Source organism: Oenanthe melanoleuca, chromosome 10, assembly GCF_029582105.1.
Source record: "Oenanthe melanoleuca isolate GR-GAL-2019-014 chromosome 10, OMel1.0, whole genome shotgun sequence".
Lineage (NCBI taxonomy): Eukaryota > Metazoa > Chordata > Aves > Passeriformes > Muscicapidae > Oenanthe > Oenanthe melanoleuca.
In genome coordinates, this window is record NC_079344.1 from 18,972,252 (window position 1) to 18,992,532 (window position 20,281).

Below are 20,281 nucleotides of genomic sequence, written 5' to 3' on the forward strand. Positions count from 1 at the left end.
AGTGATTTTTTCCTAAATCATCCTAATGGAAATGTACAGTGTACACATTGCCACAAAAAATAGAAGCATCTGGCACTAATGCATTTTTTACATCTATGACAGTGTTTAATATTTTATAGAGAGAGGAGACTTTGAAAGAAGGGCTAAATGACTTTACAGTGTTAATCAGCTTTTACATGAAAAGTTCTGGATACTGGATTATTCAGGAAAATGGTCCTTATTTAACTCAAATAATTTGAGCAACTTTATAACTTTCTAAAATGAGCACTACCTAAACAGAAATTTCATTAAGCATGTTGTCAATTGTCAAAATTCTTTTATATCAATTGTTTATTTTACAGAAAAACTGCATCTCTCTGTGTAATCGCTGATTCTTTTCAATGACCAAAGCAGAATACTGGAGCATTTCAATCCTTTTCTTAATTTTTAAACTGGTGTTTTTCTGTATTACCTTTCCCTGCAGCCATATTTGGATTGTGCAAGACGTAATGCAATCTGCACGAGCACACAAAGAGCACAGGAGTTTCTTCCAGCATGCTTTTAGTGACAGGCTCTATTGATCTGAATGCTCTGCAGTAAATACGGTCATTTGATATATTGAGAATCCATTTGTGTATGGCATATCTTCCACAATCAAAATACTTGTGTAAAGGATGCAGCATGGCTCTTACTTTGAAATGCTCAGTGTGGATGCAGTGGCCAAGATTTTATAGCAAATGAAAAATATATTTTAGCCCAAAACAGGGCACAAACCCTCACTTTTTCTCTTTTTTTTTTTTTTTTTTTTTTTTTGGTAACACTCTGTAGCTCTGGTATTTTCTGAGTACTTCAAGAATTACAGGGCAATACTTGAACTGAGATTCCAGCTCTGTAGTTTTTCATGCAAGCTGGTTCCCTACTGTACCTGGTGTTCTTAACATGAGTTTATCAGGTAAGAACTGTATTTCTGTGCAGTGCAGTAGATGCATTTTGGAGCCATAATGTGTCACTCCTAATGTTGAACATAGCTGCCACTAGAACGTGCAGGACATGAGAAACTGTTTTTATTACATAACTGTGGATTTGTGTGCAGTTGGGTCCTAACGAGGCAAAACAGATGCTGTAGGCTATAAAAGGATTAAACTGTCTGGGTTACATGCCTAACATTTTGCTAAATATTTTATGTAGCATCATCTGGCACATGTTAATTATGTTGTATTATTAGTGCTTTAGAAAACAGTAGTTATAAATAAGAAGCTGCTTTTTCCTGCTGCTTTGAACTTGGAGCAAAATGATAATAGTATCAGCAGCGTGTCAAGTTTAATATTTACCATTGAGTGAAAGCCTAAACAATTCCGTGAGTAATGCTGTCTTTCAGAGGACCCTTGTCTGCAGGAGGTGACATCTGAATGTCCCTGCTAAAGCACGCTCTGAGAATCTGCCATAAATTGGCTGATGGCAGCTTTTGCTGTGCACTCAAGGGTATTGGAAACTGGAAAGCCAAATGCCAAATTAAACCCGGATAAAAATAGCCAGCTCCTCAGTTCTATTTGTAAAATGAGAAATAGTCTAAAAACTTTATGAAGCTGAATTTCCTCCAGATTAAAGCCAGTGAAGGGTACTCTTAGATCCAGTAACTTTAGTGGGTTTTTATATTGCAGTAGAAATAACTGCAATTAGAACTTGAAAATGAGGATATTTTTTACTGCAGAACTGTGGTGGGAAATACTCTTTAAAGAAAATGAAAGACTAAGTCTTAAATAAGTCTTTTCTTAAATAAGTCTTAGAATCTCCTCCAGTCTGAAACTACACGTTTTGTCTCATGTATGAAGCATTTGAGTGCATCAGCTTCTTGGACTTACATGTCTTGGGTACTTAACTGTGTTATCTGTGTATCACATACAGTCCTGAGCCTCTGAAACCACTGGACACCATTCAACCATTACATTCATTTTCACAACACAGTGAAGAAGTACTTTTCCCTAATTTTAAGGTTATGAACAGAAAGAATAAATAATTACTTGGAAAATACTTAACAAACCAGAAGCAGCTGTCAAATGTAACATCAGGAGTCTTTTGCTGTCTTTTAATTTGGGTGCTTTTGTAACTGACAAATAAAAAGGGACGCATACCTAAAGGAGGTCATATAAGAAGCAGTATTGGAAGTTAATTTGACTTTATTTGAACAGAATACAGCCACCTAGAAAACAAGCTAACTACTTTTAAAACACTGACAGATGCAACAGACAACACAGGTAATTATTGGAGAAGCAGTAGTTTCATTATCTCTTAAGCTACTTAGAATAACAAACCACGTTACAGTTTCTTAGGACAATCTATTTGTGAATATTTGCATATTTGCCCTAACAAGTTCTATCATGCACTCAAGTGAGATATAAGCTATCCAGGTTTTTAAGTTTCCAAACATTATATTATGCAAACAACTTTAAGTAAATACTTTTACCTAATTTGAAAAATCTGTCACCTTCCACAGCACCACATGAAGTTCTTATTTTAAAATAACATTAAATCCACAGCAATAGCTAAATATTTTAAATACTTATGTAATACACTGTAAACTCTACGTAAACACCACATACACCAAAAAAAAAAAACCAAACCCAAAAAAACCCATACAAAGAACAGGAAGATCATTTTGATTAGCAAAGATACCTCAAATGTATCGCCAGAATAATTTTTCTGTTCTTACGACTTATCCCCAAACCACTCCCAGGAAAGGCACAGTTGGTGGTGATTTTTTTTTAATTTTTTTTAAACACACAAAGCCAGAATCAACACAATAGGCCAATGCAGTCAGACACTGCTCTTGTTTCTAGGAGGAACAGGTAAAAAACTTGCAGTAGTGTCCAGGTGGCTCAGGAAGATTCTATGATGAAAGATCTCCAGCATGTGCTTACTGCCCTAGGCTCAATGCAGAATGAATCACAAATGAAATTTTGGTTAGGAGAACTCAGCTGTACATCTTGGACATGACTGCTAGCTAGAGTTACTTGCCTATTCCAAGGCAGTGCTGAGGCTCAGCTCACAATCAGCAATTAATGGCACTCAAGAGAGATGATGATTTTTTAAATCTAATTGGTAATTACTGTTCAAAGATTATACTCATGAAGTATTAGACAATATTTCTTCCACTTTGTGCAGACAAAACCTTTAAATAAATATTTTTAAACTTATCACAATGACTCAATGCATTTATTAAAGTAATTCCAGCTTTTTATTATTACAGTATCTAAAAAAATTCTCCTTTACCAGCAAATGATGCCATGTTTGGCAAAGAAATGATATTGGTAATTCTTTAAACCAAGATATGCATATATGAGTTATCCCCATTTTTTTAGAAAAAAAGATGCTTCTAAGAAAAATATTTTAGTCAGTCTATATTCTAAGCTCTCTGATAATACTTACACTATTACACTAAACAAACTGCCTTTTATGAACTATATACATTGATGAACATAAGCTCAGATGCTCTAACAGTTTCCTAGAAGACAGAAAGCATTGCTGGAATCAATCATGGATTGTTGCAAGTAATCTTTGAGAAGTGAGAAAAAACTCCATTTTGGCATTGCTGTTTTTAGAGCACATTCCAAGTACTTGTATACCAATCATCAGCAATCCAGAAATCTGCAAAAGATGCTGATATATTGCATACATGGTATCAAAAAATAGAAAGATTGAGCACTGAATTTCTACATAAAATGGAGCTTGAGGTATTTATACAATCCTTTGTAATGAAGATTAAATATTGCCCATTGCATAGTTGCATGTTGTCTGCAACTATTCAGGACTTGTTACATGAAATACCATTCCTATAGTTATTTGGAAGACCTACTGTTGCACAAGGTGTAAATTAAAGTCAGTTGAACTTTCATTAGGTATAGAATTCGAGTATTAACAAAATGCTAAGTTCAGTGCTAAAGACTAAAGGAAATAGTGTGCACCAAGACTCAGGGAATGAGCAGTCAGGTCATGCAGAGAACCCACAGCCTCCCCCCTCTCTGTACAGAGACTGCCAGAGTGAGTGCAGGACAACTACACAAGCTGCAGCACAGACATCTTGAGTCAGATTCCTTCCCTCTTCTCAACAGTGACTCTTACAGCAGTGAGCTCAAAAATGGGTTTACTCGAGAGGAAGGGTAATTTCTGGCCATGTTGACAAAGTACATTTTAGTCAAAAATGTCTGAGAAGGATTAAAACCAACAAAACACTGTATGGATTCACTCAGTTTCTTTAAACGGTCATATTAAATCATGTACACATCAGATATCCTTTGGGGTAAGAAAACCAAACCAATCCAGGGTGGGCACAAGTGGGCTGGATCACCACTGTCATAGTTAGAAACTGAGCAAGGCCTCACTTTTAAGCAGGTCCCTCAGGCTTTTCACTTCACTTTTGATATATGAATGGGTGCACAGTAATCTTCAGTAACTTGTTTTCAGTTCTTTTGCTCACTCCAGACTACTTTTTTTTTCAGAAGAGATTTTTGCTAATCTGACAATCATACCCCTATACTGAGTGCAAAAAAGTATGCTGGACAAAAATGACTATGATTCCTAATTCATACAGTTATGATTTCTTACTGGTTAACTGATTCATTTTCTTGACCATTGTGTGTCAGAGAAAGGCACCAAATTCACTGGGGAAGTAGCAGCAACACTAAACTAAACACAAAGCATCTCAATTTCCTTACACGATAAAATGTGAAAGAGCCAACATGGCCTAAGAATCATGCACTATTTTACTTACCTATTTGTACTTTGACAAGATAGATAAAGGATTTTCACATGGCCTTAATAAAATGTCTTTCTAGTTTGTGTCAATATAACTAGTGTTGTATGGTTAATTCCTTAGAAAACACATGCACTTGTGAAGGCTATGATAAACTGAACACATTTGCTACAGGGCATTTTTAAAACACTACTGCTTGCAAGACCATCAGTTTGACAGAGCCTGTTATAGAACAAAATAGGCCAGAACTAAAACTTGGCATGCCAGCACACTTTAATTCTGTATTTGTGAAATGACTTTTCAAACTTAGGAGCTCTTTTCACTACCTTAAAAGGAAAACCCACACATACACACTAAATTCTAACAATTCTAACACCATATTTGCTCTTTACCAACTAGCATATACCTTGTTTGAATGGTTTAAAGCAATTAAAATTCCTCAAGGTTGTGAATATCCACGCATTACTGAGGAAATAAAGACACTCATCACTATTCTTCTTAAATTTTATTCCATAATAAAAAATAGAAGATGAAAGAAAGAGTGTTCAAGAATTAAAGCAATTATTGGTCAATGTAAGGAGCAGTAAACTAATTATCTAAATGATGACTAAGGACCTGGTTCATCAAAAGTACTTCTGGGTCCTCCATGCATAGCTGCAGGCTTCTACAGCACAGAAATGCAGATTATCTTTTGCTGAAGCAGGTCCTTTATTATCTAGAGAACGCTTGATTTCATATTCTATTTATCCTTCTCTTTTTGTTCCTTCTCCTTCTTTTCACGTTCAGCTTTTGCTTCCTCCTCCTCATGTTGTTTTATCAATTGTTCCACCTCCTTTTGCTTCAGAACCCTTATTACTGTCTTTCCGTTCTCTCTGGTCAGTGTTGCAATTTCAACTGAAACACATGGAACAGACAGCAGTGTTTAGGCAGAGCAATCATCAGCAGGGCAAGGTGTGAGATGACAGGTGAGGGTGAGGCAGGAGGCTACAGTGCTCCCTGTGCCCCGCAGTCCCCTCCTGCAGCAGGGGAGCTCCTCTCAGCTTCTGCTCCCACACAAGCAGGCACTTCAATCCCCAAACTGCAGCCTCGCCTCTAGCAGGGATCAGCCTGCACTGAGCTATCTGAATGCCCCTTGGGCTAAGGCTGACAACTGCTGCATCTTCTGAAAACATTTCTGGTGACAACTAATGCTCCAGTGAGCCACATCTGGAGTATATGCACTCACTGTTCCCTTGGTTTAAGCAGAGGGTGCTGTCCCGTGTCAGCCAACGCTCACCTTTCTCGGCAGAGAGCTTGCTGACATCCATGGTTTTGTTTAGAACCTTAATGGCCAAAGCCAGGGCAGTCTTTAACGTCATCTCCCCTTCTTTGTAGTCTTGCTTCAGCATTGACACAGCTGCCTGTAAATTCCACAGAAATTAAAATGGTGTCTTTGGGCAATCAACAACTCAGTTGGGGTTTTGCCAGATAATGAGTTAATAACATGAGTTATTAATAATGAGTTATTAACATGAGTTAATAGCAGCATTTCTACAATTACCTGTAAATCTCTCCCACACTAAGAATCAGCAACTCAATTAATACAGTACCATTTACACTTTTTAACTTGTTTTTTTGAGAAGAAAAAACCCAGAACTTACAGCGCTATTATTCCCAATGCATGTGGCTTTCCACCCTCCATAATTTCCACTAGGATCACTTTGATACAGCTGAAATCCATAATGCTTATCCCAGCCAATATAGAGCAATGAAACACCAAAAGGACGTTTTCCTGTTGAAAAGAAGGCTATTAGCAACCTAAATTTAGTAACAAGATTGGTCATGAGTGACAATTATTTTCTTTGATTTCATTTTTCAATCTATTCTGTGAAGTAGGATTTAATAGACAGTTCTACACTTCTGTTGCTGAGATAAGCTCACCAGCATTTCCTTCTAAGTCATGGGGTGGGAGCTGCAGAGGTTTATTCCATTTAACCTTAAGAGCAGTTCATCTGTGTCTCCACAAATTGTAATCTTATCATCTCAGGACTTTAAATCAAAATTTAATATTTCAAGTATGTAGCTTAGCTGTTAAGCAATTAACTTAGCAGTGTCAAAAGCTAGGTAATTTAAAAGGTAATTCCCTCCCACCACATACACGTAAAACAACAGAATCATCGGTTCTAAGGAACACTGCTTACAATATCATTTTCTAACATGTTCCTTGAACCACACAAACAGTACTTTTTTCAAGTGTTACAATACTGATACCCCTACATACAGCCCTGGTTTTGACTACTGTGCCAATGTGCTGGATGGGCCCAAAATGTTGAAAGGGTGCCTAAACAATTCCCTGCTGGTCTTTTGAAGGCAATCATTAAATGCAAGAGCACTCAAAGCATTCTATGCAATAGGCCAGCATCTCAGTCATCAATTTCCCACGCCATAAGAAGTAGAAGCCTCAGCAACAAAAAACAGTAACCATGACTACCCATTCTCCTCTTAAATTAGGCTATTTTTTCCCTAAGTATTACTTTTTAAGAGAATTCGGTAGAACTGTCCACAGACTTAGATTCTTCATATTACGTAAGAGAATTGTTCTTGAGACACTTAGTAACACAATGATTCATCATAATTCATTACCTCCAAACTGTGTATAAGCCTGCTTGATATCACACAGTGCTGTCACAAGTTGTTCACAAGGAATGGGCTCTTGATACTGTAACAAATACCTAATATCACAGAGGGAAAAAAAAACAGTTTTCAAAACCTGTTTTGCTGACCATATCATGCACAATATTTAAGAGGAAACAAGTTCCCAAGTTAGAGCCTCTGTGATCTAGCTGTTATATTTCAACCTACTTCTGATCAACTAAATGCATGTTCATTTTGATCTAATGCACAAAGAGCTGAATGTGACAGCACAGGTGAGTAAAACCACATTAGCTGTCAGCACACCTACCTCTGTGCAATCAGTCTCAGCTCATTGGTTAGAACATTGGCATCTGAAGTTATTCCTGCAACGCTGCACGCCATATCCCTGTGAGAAAAGCATACAAATTAACTGAATTCCTGTCAATCTCCAACCAGCACTCACATCTTCATACAGGGGTTCCAGCAGAGCACCTGCTGTCAGGCTTTTCTGATCAAAACCACAAATGGGTTCATCAGCTCCTGCCTCTAGGGTGTACCCAGAAGTATGAGTAACCATTTGCTGAGAATAAAGGTGGACAGCAGAAGTCAGCGAGTCAGTATGTTAGTTACACATCTAGCTCCAAGACGAGGGTCATGCCAAGGATGATTAAGTTCTGAGTGGTTTTACCAGAGCCATTTTAGGCACATACATAGAAGTGCCTCTCAGGAGGCTGCCTGACACAGCACACCCTGCACTGCAGGAGCCACACAGTGACAGGCCTTCAGTGGGAGCTGCTGGCTGACACATGGCATCTGTGTGACTGAAATTTCGTGGTCTTCATACGACCCTAGGAAAAGTAAACACTTCAATCCTTGATTTTTCTCTTCGATCTTAATTTAGTACCTCTTCAGCTCAATCTGATATGCTACAAACCTTTTGCTGCACAAAAAGGATTTGTGAAAAGATGGAAGGGCTATTCTAGGTGACTACTCCATTGTGCTGTTACACTGCTTCCTTGAAAATCCAGTAGTTCCTACCACTCCAGGGGCTTTCAGGGTCAACATGGAATGGGAGGCAGACAGAATGGAAAACTATTTGTGTTTATGTGCAGCTTCTGTCAAGGATGAAGCTCTACCTCTCTTGCAACAAGAAAAATCCATAAAACTCTTTGCTCTGACATCACAAATTTAACTTCCAGAAGTTAAAATGAAAATGGTAATAGAAGGATGTTTCATCTCTGCTGCAATTGTGGCAAAGAAGCTCAAGGCATGTTTTACCCAGTTATCTCATACTTTTCAAGGCACAAAGAAAAACAGAGATGTGGAAGGGGATCTGAAATAGCACAGTAATTTTCGTATGCATTCTTTATTCTGCCTTGCCCCCCCCTCCCCGCCCCATGGTATTTTGTAAAACTGAGATTTCACAGTTCTCTTAACTGCTACAATACCATTACTTTGTGTGGTCTAGTACCAACAAACAGGCTATTCCACCTAGAAAATTATCGTAGAGATTAAAAAAAAAAAAAAAAACAACAAAAATCAATACTTCTACTTTAGAAGGGGAACTACTAAAGTGAAAAATGACAGAATAATCATACTTGTCAAAACACCAAGCAAAAGGATTATTTACACTTCCAACAAAGTAAGACCAGGTTATGTGCGAATCAGCACTTTGTGATTAGTAACATCATTGGACATTTAATCACCATTTCAACTTACTCATTAAGTTTGTATATTTTCTCAGAGAAGAATACTTCATCAAGAAGCTTGTGAATGTTGCGCCGCTCTGCTGCCAGCAGAACTCCATCGTTTGCTAGAATTCCCAGGCAGGTGCCTGCGTGGCCGATGGCCTCCATGGCATACTCCACCTGGTACAGGCGACCTGCAGGATGGAATTCCTACCATCAACAAATAACACTGAGCAACATCAGCCACACAAGGTGACCTAAAGTTCTGACAAGAATCTGACAAGTGCTTGTTGTCCCCTCTACTCCTTCAGTCTCTTACCAGTCAATTGTAAATTAATTGGCTGAAAAGGAGGAAGGAGTCAGAGAAGGAAAATAAGGTAATACTGGACATGGCCACTGAGGGGGGGAACCCTTCTATTAAAAGAAAAATAATTTAAAAAATTAAAGAACTCTCTGCTGCAGTAGAATAAACCAAGACAAATTTTCAATAGACAAAATATTTTATACTGTGTTTCTTGGGTTCAATCCATCTAAGAAGTAAGAAAATGTGGTTTGTACGTACTTTTTTCAGCATGTGCAAGAATAACAAGGAGAGGTGTGACTGCACCAGCAGGATATTATCCATTCTCAGGGGATAGTGACAAAATCTAACCATACTCAAACGAGAGATAAATGGTTATTTCAAAAACATGGCAAGTGATATTACTCACTAATAGGACTCAGTCTCATTATTGCTTCAATTAGAATTAATTTGAAGGTGTCCACTTTGGACCCTTGCTGTTCCTACAGAACTGGGCGTGGGTATAATGTGATTTTTGTAACTCAGACAGAAACATGCAACTAACAATCACCCTCTGTGCAAGTATTTTGCTAGTTTTGAGAAGACAGAACAGTCAGAGTTTACTTGAAAGTCCCGGGTTAAAAAATACCTTCCGGAGAAAATATGGTAGTTCTGGAGTCGTATCTTCGAGACTGTAAAAGGAATAGCTCAGTAAGTATCACCAGTCTCTTGTCACCAACGCCCTAAAGACCCTGTACAACAGAGGCAGCCACTCGGTGCCCTCGGGCTGGTGCCCGGCGCCCGGCGCCCCTGCCCGGGCCGTGACTCGGCAGGAGCCACGGCTCAGCACGGCTCCGGGGAAGGCGGGTCACTCACCATGGTGCCGGGGACGAGCCGCGGGCAGCGAGCCGGCAGGACGGCACAGGGCACGGGAAGCGGCAGCGGGCCTGCAAGAGAGCACAGGGCACGTGAACCGGGAACCCCGGGCAGCGGCACCGAGCGCGCCCCGGCACGGCCCCAGGGGGCGCTGCGGCGGCGCCCGCACTGCACAGTCATCCTCAGCGCGGCACAACGCGCGGGCCGCGCCGCCTCCCGCGCCCCGCACACACGCGTCCCGCGCCCCGCCGCCTGCCCGCCGCCCGTCCTCACTCACGGCGCGCCGCAGGGAATCGCTGCGCCGGGCGGGGGGCGGCGAGGCCCGGCCTGCGGGCAGCAACCGGGCGCTGCTGCCGCGCCCGAACCTTCACCGCCGCGTCGGAAATGGCCGCCGCGCCTGCGCGGTGCCGCGGGCCGGCCTGGGGCGGGGCCTGCGCCCTTTCCTACCGCCGCGTCGGAAATGGCCGCCGCGCCTGCGCGGTGCCGCGGGCCGGCCTGGGGCGGGGCCTGCGCCCTTTCCTGCCGCCGCGGGGCGGGGCTGGCGCGCTCGGCCCGCAGCGTCACGTGCGCGTGCCCGCGCTCCGCCGAGAGGAGCGTGAAACGGCCACGCCCACCGTGAGGGCAGCGAACTGTCGGAACACATCGCCTTCGTGTGAGAGCAAGGAATGGTCACAGCTCATCCCTGCGGTGTTGAGGGGGAGGTAATGGTCACACCAACATCCACTCCGTCTCAGGGCAGGGAATGGTCACACCAACATCCACTCCGTCTCAGGGCAGGGAATGGTCACACCCTGTGGCTGTTGTGAGGGTAGGTGATGGTCAAACCTCAGCAGTAATGGCCGCACCCTGTACCGTGAGGGCGGCAATCCATGAGGGAGGAAACCATGAGGGTTTTTTCTCCCCGGAGATGAGCCTGGTCCCGGCCCTGCCCGCGGACGCCCCATGCAGCCCAGGCAGCGCTGCCTTCGTTGCTTTATTCAGTGCATGTCACCCCGGCCCCTCAGCAGTCTTACACCGACAGGACAGGGCTGTGCTGTGTGTACGCCTGGGCAGTCTCAAACCACGTCCTCTCCACAGCTTCCTGGCCCATCTCGAACATCATCATTAAGTGTTTCCAGCCAGTTTTGGCTGTGATTGTGAGGTACTCCTTGTTCTCTGGGTAGAGCAGAGCTGTGTGGGCGGCGATGACAAGGGACTGTGCAAACCTCCCACCGACCAGGAGAAAGAGGGCACCTCTCTCCTCGGCAGTGAGTGGCAGGACGCTCTCAAACCCTGCGAGAACGTGTCCCCCAACACCCAGAGGCTCTGGGCTCTCAATCATCATGTACATGATGGCTATCGCGACCTCAAACACATAATAGCCGTAACTCATGTCACTGAAGTCCAGGATGCCAGACACTCTGTACTGGGGACTTTCCAGGGAAGCACAACTGGAGTCTACTAGAATGTTGTGGTCATTAAGGTCTCCATGATTGATACCTAAACACAAAAGAAATAGAAACAGCAGTTAATAATTATTAAATGGCTGAAACATGTCAAACTAACACTCAGCTGCAAAACCCCACTAGTCCCCTGCAGCATCAAGTGCTGCCTTTCCAAGAGGGAGCATTCCAAGACTGTGCTCCAGGCTGCTGGGACCTGCCATACACTGCATATTTGCAAACACACAACAACTACAGAACTGTCACATCATCAATGTCAATGTCAACTGAATTCCAAAAACTGGAGTAAGTACTTGTTTGGGCCTTTATGAAAGGTAGTACTGTACTCCATACATATTTAGGAAGCATGAAAATCATAGACTTAACTAGGAACAAACCCATGAGAAAGATAAAGAACTGACTCTGACTGGACAGCACATGCAGCACAGTATTTGTCCATGTCTAGGCTAGGGAAAAGAAATTTACTTTTTTGGCTATTTTTATTTTCCTTCTCTACAGAGTCAAACTCCTATAAGAAATTTCTGCGTCTCAGTTCAACATAATAACAGTGAGAATAAAATACTCACAGGCTCGGAAGCTGCTTAGCTTGGGTATTACTTTGCCTTTAAACTGCTCAATAACTTGCTCCACCACTGCACGCTGTTTGTTCTGGCCCAAGGCATAAATGTACTGATCCAGAAGAGGAACATTTGCCAGGTTCCAAATGAACTGACCTCGGTGCAGACTTTTTACTGATGGATGCTGGAATTTCTTTGGAAAAAGCACACAATAATATATAGGCATAAGAAAAATTGCTGACTTTATGATTAAAGGACTTGATTCAAAACCCCTATTAATTTTAACAGGTTTCTAATAAGACTCACTGAAAAGCTCCATGACTTGGACTGTTGTTTTATATCAAGTAAAAAATACCTGAAGAATGATTAAGGCAAGCATCTTAGTATCTACATACAGCCTGAATGTTTTTCTCCCATATTTCAGGTACAAAGATTACCTTAAGTCATTTGTCACTTCAATAGTGTAAAATTGCTGTTGCCTGTCCACAGGGTGACATTAGTAGCAACTTTGAGCCTCTGCCAAGGCCAGAGTCCTTCTCTGGCAGAGCTTAGCCTGCATAGCTGGTGCTGCAGAAAGCTGTGGGAGCACCAGAGACACAAACCCTGCCAGCAGGCTGGGAGCAGGCACACTCTGTGCTTTTAAAGGTGAGACCTCTGGAGGACAAGCCTCAGGAACAGCTGGTGTGTGAAAAATCCTGAGCACAGAAGTTTATGGAGACCCTGAGCATGGCTTTATGCCCATGAAAATGTGCCTTTGTACACCCAGGCCTCACTACTTTAAACATACAAGGTCCTTAACCCCTCTGTCACTAGCAAAGGGAAGGGCTGGCTTGGAAAGTGACGTTCAGGGAGGAAAAGCACCTCTGCCACTGCACACCCCATGCTTATCTTGCACTCCCCAAATGCTTATCAAGGTCACCTCTGGGCCAGATTGGATTAGTGCATAGGGAAAATTAAATAACAAAGAAAAACCTTCCCGAAAGAATACCTGGCTTCCTTTTAATAAAAAAAACTAAAAAAAACCCCAAAATTTATGCTTGTCATTAAGGCTCTTAAAGATAGTCAAATAGCCAGATAGCCAGATATATGACAGTCAAAAATGGATGGTGCATAAACAAGTAAAGAACAAGATCAAGCCTAAACCACCTTGGTGGATGATAATCCATATGTTAAGGGAATAAAGAGCCTTTTCCATCAGAATTGCTTCTCATTAACTACTTCCTCCTTAGCAGGATCAGTCAGAGATGTATTTTGAGACTAGCTTATTTTAATCATACTACAAGAGTGTGACTAGTGTGTCAGAAGGAAACAGTAAGTTATATTTCACAACTGAAAAATGCTCTTGTGATTTAAGAATGTGCTTAGTAAAACTGGCTATTCACATTTCATAACTGAAGCTGGTAGCTTGAACATGAGAAGGAAAGGTTAATGAAAGGTTAATAAATAATGTGAGTTCTTTCATGCATCAAACTTACTTACTGGCTGATTGATCAGGTTTATTATCCTGTGTAACTACAGAGTAAAGATAGAACTTGCTTTGCATTAAGACTGAGTGGCAGTGGTGCAAATGAGAAGTGTCACAGATCTGTTTGTTGGCACAGCTGGCACTGCAGGGAGGGTACCAATGTGAAATGCTCACAGTGCTAATGACAAGAAGAAAGTCAGCAAGTCAAAAGGAATTCAAAATAATGGATCAGCCAGCTGTGCACTACACAAAAATCCTTTAAAATGAGCTTGGCACTCTTCTAATTCGGGAACCCTAGGGTTTATTCTCCTTTATTTGCCAGGTTTGAAACATTAACAGTGAGCTTTGCAGAAGTGAAAAGAACTCCTTATCTCCCTGTTCGTGGTACAAAAATGCCTTGCAGAAAGATCACCAGTACCATGTTACTTTAAAGGCTTTCGTAGCAGCCAGCTTGGAGCCATGAGTCCAACTGACATCTGCAGTCACCAGCTTGCATTTTGCAGGTCAGAAAAGCAGGCACTGAAATGCAGTGAGCAGATGCTGAAGACATTAATTAAGAGAGAAATCTGCGGCTGAAGAACGAGAACTCACCTCTGAGAGCACTTTATCCATGCTGGCAGCGAGCCTCCCAATCTCATAGAGAATCTGAGCATTGGTAGTGATTTTTGCTACTGGTGTACCTGGCAGGTAAGTCAGCAGTCTGACCATGTACTTCTTGCTCCCAGGTCTAGTATCTGACAAGAAGAGATGCAGTCAGTCACTCTGCTATATGCTATTGAGTATTAGTTACTGCAAGAGGCAAAAAAGGTGTATTCCAGTGCAGAAGTTGTCAGATACAGCTTGTAAAACCAATGTCATGCAAATATTTGATTTACATTGTATAATAATGTACAAACCTTAGCACACTTAGAAAATCTATGCTGGATTTTTAGTCCTGGTGTTTGGACCCACCCAAGCACCAAGCAGGGTTCCTCCTGTGCCTGCACAAACCCACATAAAGTTTTGCAGCAGAACAGGTCTCAGGAATCCTAAATGTTGTAATGAAGTTACAGTGACAGTAAAAGCTAAATGCCAACACATTTTTTCTTCCAAAGACTGTTAAAGCAATTTATTCTGGCTTCAGAGATGGGCTAGAACTGTGTTTTACACCACCCTAAAGGCAAATAATTTCAAGCACCGTGTAGTCAATGGGGCGTTTTTAGCTTTTTTCTGTGCATGGACACAGATGTCAGACAAATGTTTTCTCCAATTCCTTAAGCTGAAGTGTCTTCCTAAGAGTTTTCCTAGTTAATTATTATTCTCTCTGGGTTGCTTTGCTTCTGGTATTCTAAGTCTAGACTATGATGGCTGGAATAGAGGTCACCTGGTGCATATCCCTCCCACTGAAACACAGGCCCAGAGTCTCCCTTTAGCATACACATGGCATGCCATCCAGCAAGCTGGTGCCAAGCTGAGGGTGAGAGGGGGGCAGTGAAAGTGCCCCCAGTGGCTCACCTCCTGACTCCAGAGACATGATGTGACCATCCTTTGTCAGGTAAGGAGTAGCTGACGGGAAGCCCTCAGCACTGAGAAACATCATGGCCCGGGTCTGCGCTTCAATGAGGTCAGGCTCCTGGCTGTCTTCTGAATTGGTGATTTTGAGGACATACTCCTCAGTACCTGCAGCTGACACATGCACGTGGAAGTTCTGGTCATCGTAGCTGGGGAGTGACCTGATCCAGGACACCTTCAATCCAAACACCCTGTCAACGAGTTCAGCTGCCTCCCTCTCCCCAAGGGTGGGTTTGGTCAGGCGTTGGGACTGACAGTCATTGCCAGAAGACATCGTGTCTCTAGGAGAAAAAGAAAAGCTGCATGATCTGATCTGTATTCTCACACCAGAAACAGTAACTACTGCAAGAAAATGCATTCAGCTACTGGAGAAGAGTTTCCTACATGTATTAAACAACCACCTGTACCAGCTCAGGTTTCTTACATCATAGCTTATCAAACACGCTGCAGCCCCGGTTATTGAAGAAACATTTCTAGAGAGATGCACTCAGTCTGTTCAGAATAGCACATGTGAAGAGCTTATTAACCGAGCTTTTATTGGCTCATTCCTAGCAGCAGCCTAACCTGGTATTGTTGATAGGCAGGAATGACTCCCTCAGGACGAGAGCTGCTGAATCCCTGATCAGGAGGCCTTCAATTCGTGCCTGCAAAAGGAAAGAAATATTTTAGTAAATCAGAACGTTAAAGCAGATTAAATCTTCCCGCTTGGTCACGGCCTTCCGAATTCCTGCGCTAAGAAAGGCAGCACAAACCTGCAGACGCTGGCTCGTCTCTCGCCCGCCCAGCTGCAGGAATCTCCCGAGCCGAGCGCAACTCTTGGACTCTGCGGGAGCCGCGCCAACCTTTGACCGGCCCGGGGAGCCGAGGAGCGCCAGGGACTGCCCTGGGCCGGGGCCCGGCCAGCCCAGCTTAGCCCCGGCCAGCCCAGCCCAGCCCAGCCCTGCCCAGCTCAGCTCAGCTCAGCTCAGCCCCGGCCGGAGCTGCCCGTCGCCAGCGGAACGCGGAACGGCCGCCCCGGGCCCTGAGCTTTGTTTTCCAACTGCACCAGAGAGGAGGGGAGCTGCGACTTCCTGTTACAAAGGCAGAGCGCTTAAAATCCCTGCGCCCGCAGCGGGCAGGAGGGAAGACATCCGTTTTTATTCTTTTGTTTAAACCCTTTATCAGCACAGCACATCAAAACCTCTGCCAAATGCTTCGACTGAACACCATATATAAGTATATATAACAAACCTGAGGCGTCTTGCTTAGGATGTCCTTTAGACTGTCCCAGAGAAAATTTTTATTGGGACAATAGGTCCAGTCCTAGAAAATTTCACCCTTAATGAAAATAATAGCAAACGTCAATATTAATATAGAAATATCTTCTGAAAACTCCTAATGAAAAAATAGCAATCTGCCATAGTTGAAGTCTTGCTATGACAGAATTAGGAAACTGAAGAAAAAGGAATTTAGGAAAGGCATGCTGAAAAACACCCAAAACCCTAACAAGCCCCGCCCCCCCAACCCAAACAACACCGCCTAAATCACCTTGATTTTAAGTAAATCAGTTAAAAATCCTCTATCACAAAATTTCAGCATTGTTTGTAATATTAAGGACACAGAATTGACAACAAATGTTAATTTTAATCAAATAGGGGATTTAGAAAAAGGAAACTATTTCCCCAAGAAACAGTTTTTTTCCTCTTCAGTTTCAGAGTAGATGTTAATAAAAGTAATTGACCACCTCTTCTCACTAGAAACCACAAAATTAAGGGTTTTTTTCAAAAAGAAAATAGCTCTGTAAAATATTTAGGGCTCTCTCTCCTGGTTTCTGAAGCTTTAGCTCATTGGAATAAAATCAGTAGAGTGGGAAACCATTCTTGCTGTGGTTTGGCAACATGAGTACAGAAATGTACTCCTGCTCTCTCAAACAAGATGCCAATGGACTTTACACATCTGTACTTAGTCTTGCTTCAGCTGCCAGACTGGAGTGCAAAAATCAAAGACTATAAACTTCTGTGCTTCTCCTGCATACCTGCTACTCTGGGGAGGCTCACTGTGGTTGAAGATCGTACTTTGGTCTGTCTTACTATCTGCAGAAAGACAGACTTGGATAATTTAGTATCCACAAGTTGAACTCCAGTCTAATGCCTGTGCTGAAAGTGAGCGTTGAAGTAGGGTAGTGCTGGACATCCCCAAATCACTTCTGAAGATCCTGTCAGAGTTGTAACCTTGGCCAACAGCTTGCTTTAATACAGGATTTCATCTAGACTCTAAATTAGACATTTTTCAGAAGGGAAAGAAAAAGTTATTAAAAAAATATTGATAAAATATCCAGAGTGGTGTCTGGAGCACAGAGAATATTCTTCTACACTAAGCAGCTAAGCATGCTTTGTGAGCCCAAACTCAGTCTTCACAGGTAAATGGAACATGCATTATTATAACATAGATGATACATAATATTATCCCCTTCCCTTTATTCATCCCACCCCTTCACACACACTAACATTTTCTGTGTATTCCATCCTATCTGTTCAAAATAGACAGTAACATACAAGAACTGTGATACAATTTTCTTTATTAAAAATAATTTACAGCATTGGTAACATTGTATACACAATTTTCATCAATTGAACTTAAGATATATCTATACAATACTTACTGAACTTAAAACTTACACTGTTCTGTTGGCTTTAAACAGCAGACAATGATTTGCGGTTGCTTAAATAGGATTAATATATATAGCTTCTTGTCCTTATACTTAGATGTAAAATGTATAAACATCAACACTATCCCAAAGCTTTGTAGTTTGGGAAGGGGAAGAAGAGGGAAGCAAAAAGAGAAAACATTTACAAAAATTTCAACAAGATTCTCTCCCCAGATCCAAATGGAGAGAGGTCTAGGTTAAATACATCTAACACACCAAGTCACTTTTCAAACAGGAACATGTCCTCCTAGGCTTTAGGGTATTGAAGAGAGTCTCAGTGAAGGTTTGGTGTGTGAGCTCAGCGATCCCGAGTGCCCCGTGCCCTGCCTCTGGGCTCCTGCCACTCCTGCCCACCTGAGGCTCTCAGGGCCCCAGAGGTGTGTGCAAAGCTCAATGCCTCCAGTGCCTGCCCTGTGCCCAGGGCAGGGAGCAGGGCTGCGGCCATGGCTTAGCAGCCAGCTGTTCCCCAGCACTGAGCAGCTGGACCCAGCTGTGCTGCCCCACACAGCCGCCCCAGCCCGCAGGGCACAGCTCCAGGGCCAAGAGTCAGCCTGCACACCTGGGAGCTGCCCCTGAGTGGGGCTTGCTCACAGCTGGAGCCTCTCAGAACAGCACAGCTCAGAACCTCTCTGTGGACTACAGGACACAGCAGTGCAGCAGAACCAAAGCAGATGCTCAGGTAATGAAGCCCTCTGTGCCTCTAGAAAGAGCTGAGTTGCTTTAGGCGACAACTTGCAGGTAAGTCATGTGCCTTGAAACTGCCCTTCACCTCATCAGTCTGCTCTTACAGGATCCCTGTCTCCTGAGGCATGAAGAGGGCAGGGGGCTGTGTTTCCTTCAAGCATTAGTTGTTACACAATCTGTAAATAGGCATGAAGTTGCAGTAGTATGATTTGCATGAGGCATCATGATGTACCAGCACTGAAATCCCATTTTCTCCCCAATAACATTTGCTTGAGCTAAATCAAGAATATACATTCAAGCTAAGATAAAACAGTATTAGACACTGTTGTGCAAGAAGTGGGATGTGCCCAGTAACTCTGGATAGAAATAATGGAAGTGTACCATAGAAGCAGAACTCGCTCAGCTTTCAGTTGGAAATAACATTCAAATCTGCATTGATTTATCCCCCTTAGCAGTGGTGGGAGTCACTGGAATGGTTTTCATCTCACCTAAAAGAAAATCACATCAAACTAGTGAAATATAAAAACATTATACAGAACTTCAAGCTTTAGTGAACTCTGTCTAACAAAACAGAAAAATATGTATCAAATTTACGTCAATCAATCAGCCTTTGAACTGTCAAAACATTAATACATTGTATTGATACAATTATGCAAGAGGTTTGGGGTATTTTGGTTTTGGGGCTTTTTTAAAGGAATGTCAAACATACTTTTAAAAGATTTGAACAGTGCATCTGTTAGTTCATAAGTCAACTATCTCAGTGTCTGATTATAAATTAAACACACATGTAAATGAAGCTGATATAGTCCTCTTGAGTGTTTTAAGACAATATTTATCAACAATAAAAAAAAACCTTAAAGCAAAATCTTGACAATTTATAGGCAAGTATTGTAGTTTTGTTCTCCAGCAGAAATTAATCTCTGCACAAGCTGTCAGTGGAGTTATGAAGCTTTTCAAGACCTAGGAGCACAGGAGGAGCCTGCTGGAGCTGCAGACACCACCAAAGCTCTGGGAAGCAGGAACACAAGCCATGCTGCAGCAGCTCTGCAGCTCCTGGCACTGGGAAATATGGAACAGGGGCTGTACCCTGAGTGTGCTGACAGTGCCAGTCACAGCCAGGGCAGTGCCATGAGGGTTTGTTCAGGGCTCCAGTTCCTCCTCAGGGGGGATGCTCTGTAAGAGCCTGTGGAAAGCACTCAAAGGCAGTGAGGCCACCTGGCTTGGACATCTGACCAGTGTAACGTATTAGACAGAAGCTGTATTGAAAGCAAAGGAATTTAAACAGCTGTAGCAAGTGCTCTATAAGGTTTTTAAAGGTTAGAACACTACAAAGAGGTACTTTGATGATATTGCAGAGAGCACAATAAAACCAGGTGTCACAAATATGCATCCCTTGAAGCAGATGTGACAAACTTCAGTTGAAGGGCACGAAGAAACATGGCTTCCTCGCATGAATGAAACAACTGGGAGGCTTGTTTTTAAATGCAGAAATGTTTCCCATGTTTCTAAGCACACAGTATTTCACATATTTCATAGCTTAAGCAGTTTAAATCTGGATCCAGATGAAATATAATCCCATAAAGGTAAGGAAGTCATCATCTGTGATACAGGATACCATGGGCCTTATGTGGACTTCTTTTCTTCAGCCTATAACCTAGAGAAATTGAAAACTCAGTATCTTTTTTAAGCTCTGGATGAGAAAAATAATTA

The 20,281-nt window shown here is 42.4% G+C and overlaps 2 protein-coding genes across 3 annotated transcripts; both read right to left on the bottom strand.

The window, feature by feature from the left end:
* Positions 1-5,219: 5,219 nt before the first annotated feature.
* PSMA4 (proteasome 20S subunit alpha 4) lies at positions 5,220-10,678 on the bottom strand. 2 transcript variants are annotated; one of them, XM_056500020.1, is made up of 9 exons: positions 10,464-10,678; positions 10,187-10,257; positions 9,960-10,002; positions 9,062-9,224; positions 7,671-7,748; positions 7,352-7,440; positions 6,370-6,500; positions 6,006-6,129; positions 5,220-5,623 (listed from the first exon to the last, which is right to left on the bottom strand). In XM_056500020.1, exons 2-9 carry the CDS (start codon positions 10,187-10,189, stop codon positions 5,469-5,471), a joined length of 786 nt encoding a protein of 261 aa, XP_056355995.1. In that variant the 5' UTR covers positions 10,190-10,257; positions 10,464-10,678; the 3' UTR covers positions 5,220-5,468. The 2 variants fall into 2 exon arrangements, with proteins under 2 accessions (XP_056355995.1, XP_056355996.1); XM_056500021.1 differs by lacking the exon at positions 9,960-10,002 and having other exon boundaries at positions 10,464-10,636.
* A 468-nt stretch (positions 10,679-11,146) lies between these two features.
* HYKK (hydroxylysine kinase) lies at positions 11,147-16,294 on the bottom strand. The gene is made up of 6 exons (XM_056500018.1): positions 15,954-16,294; positions 15,766-15,845; positions 15,145-15,482; positions 14,242-14,384; positions 12,195-12,378; positions 11,147-11,665 (listed from the first exon to the last, which is right to left on the bottom strand). Exons 3-6 carry the CDS (start codon positions 15,473-15,475, stop codon positions 11,196-11,198), a joined length of 1,128 nt encoding a protein of 375 aa, XP_056355993.1. The 5' UTR covers positions 15,476-15,482; positions 15,766-15,845; positions 15,954-16,294; the 3' UTR covers positions 11,147-11,195.
* Between the last annotated feature and the right edge of the window lie 3,987 nt (positions 16,295-20,281).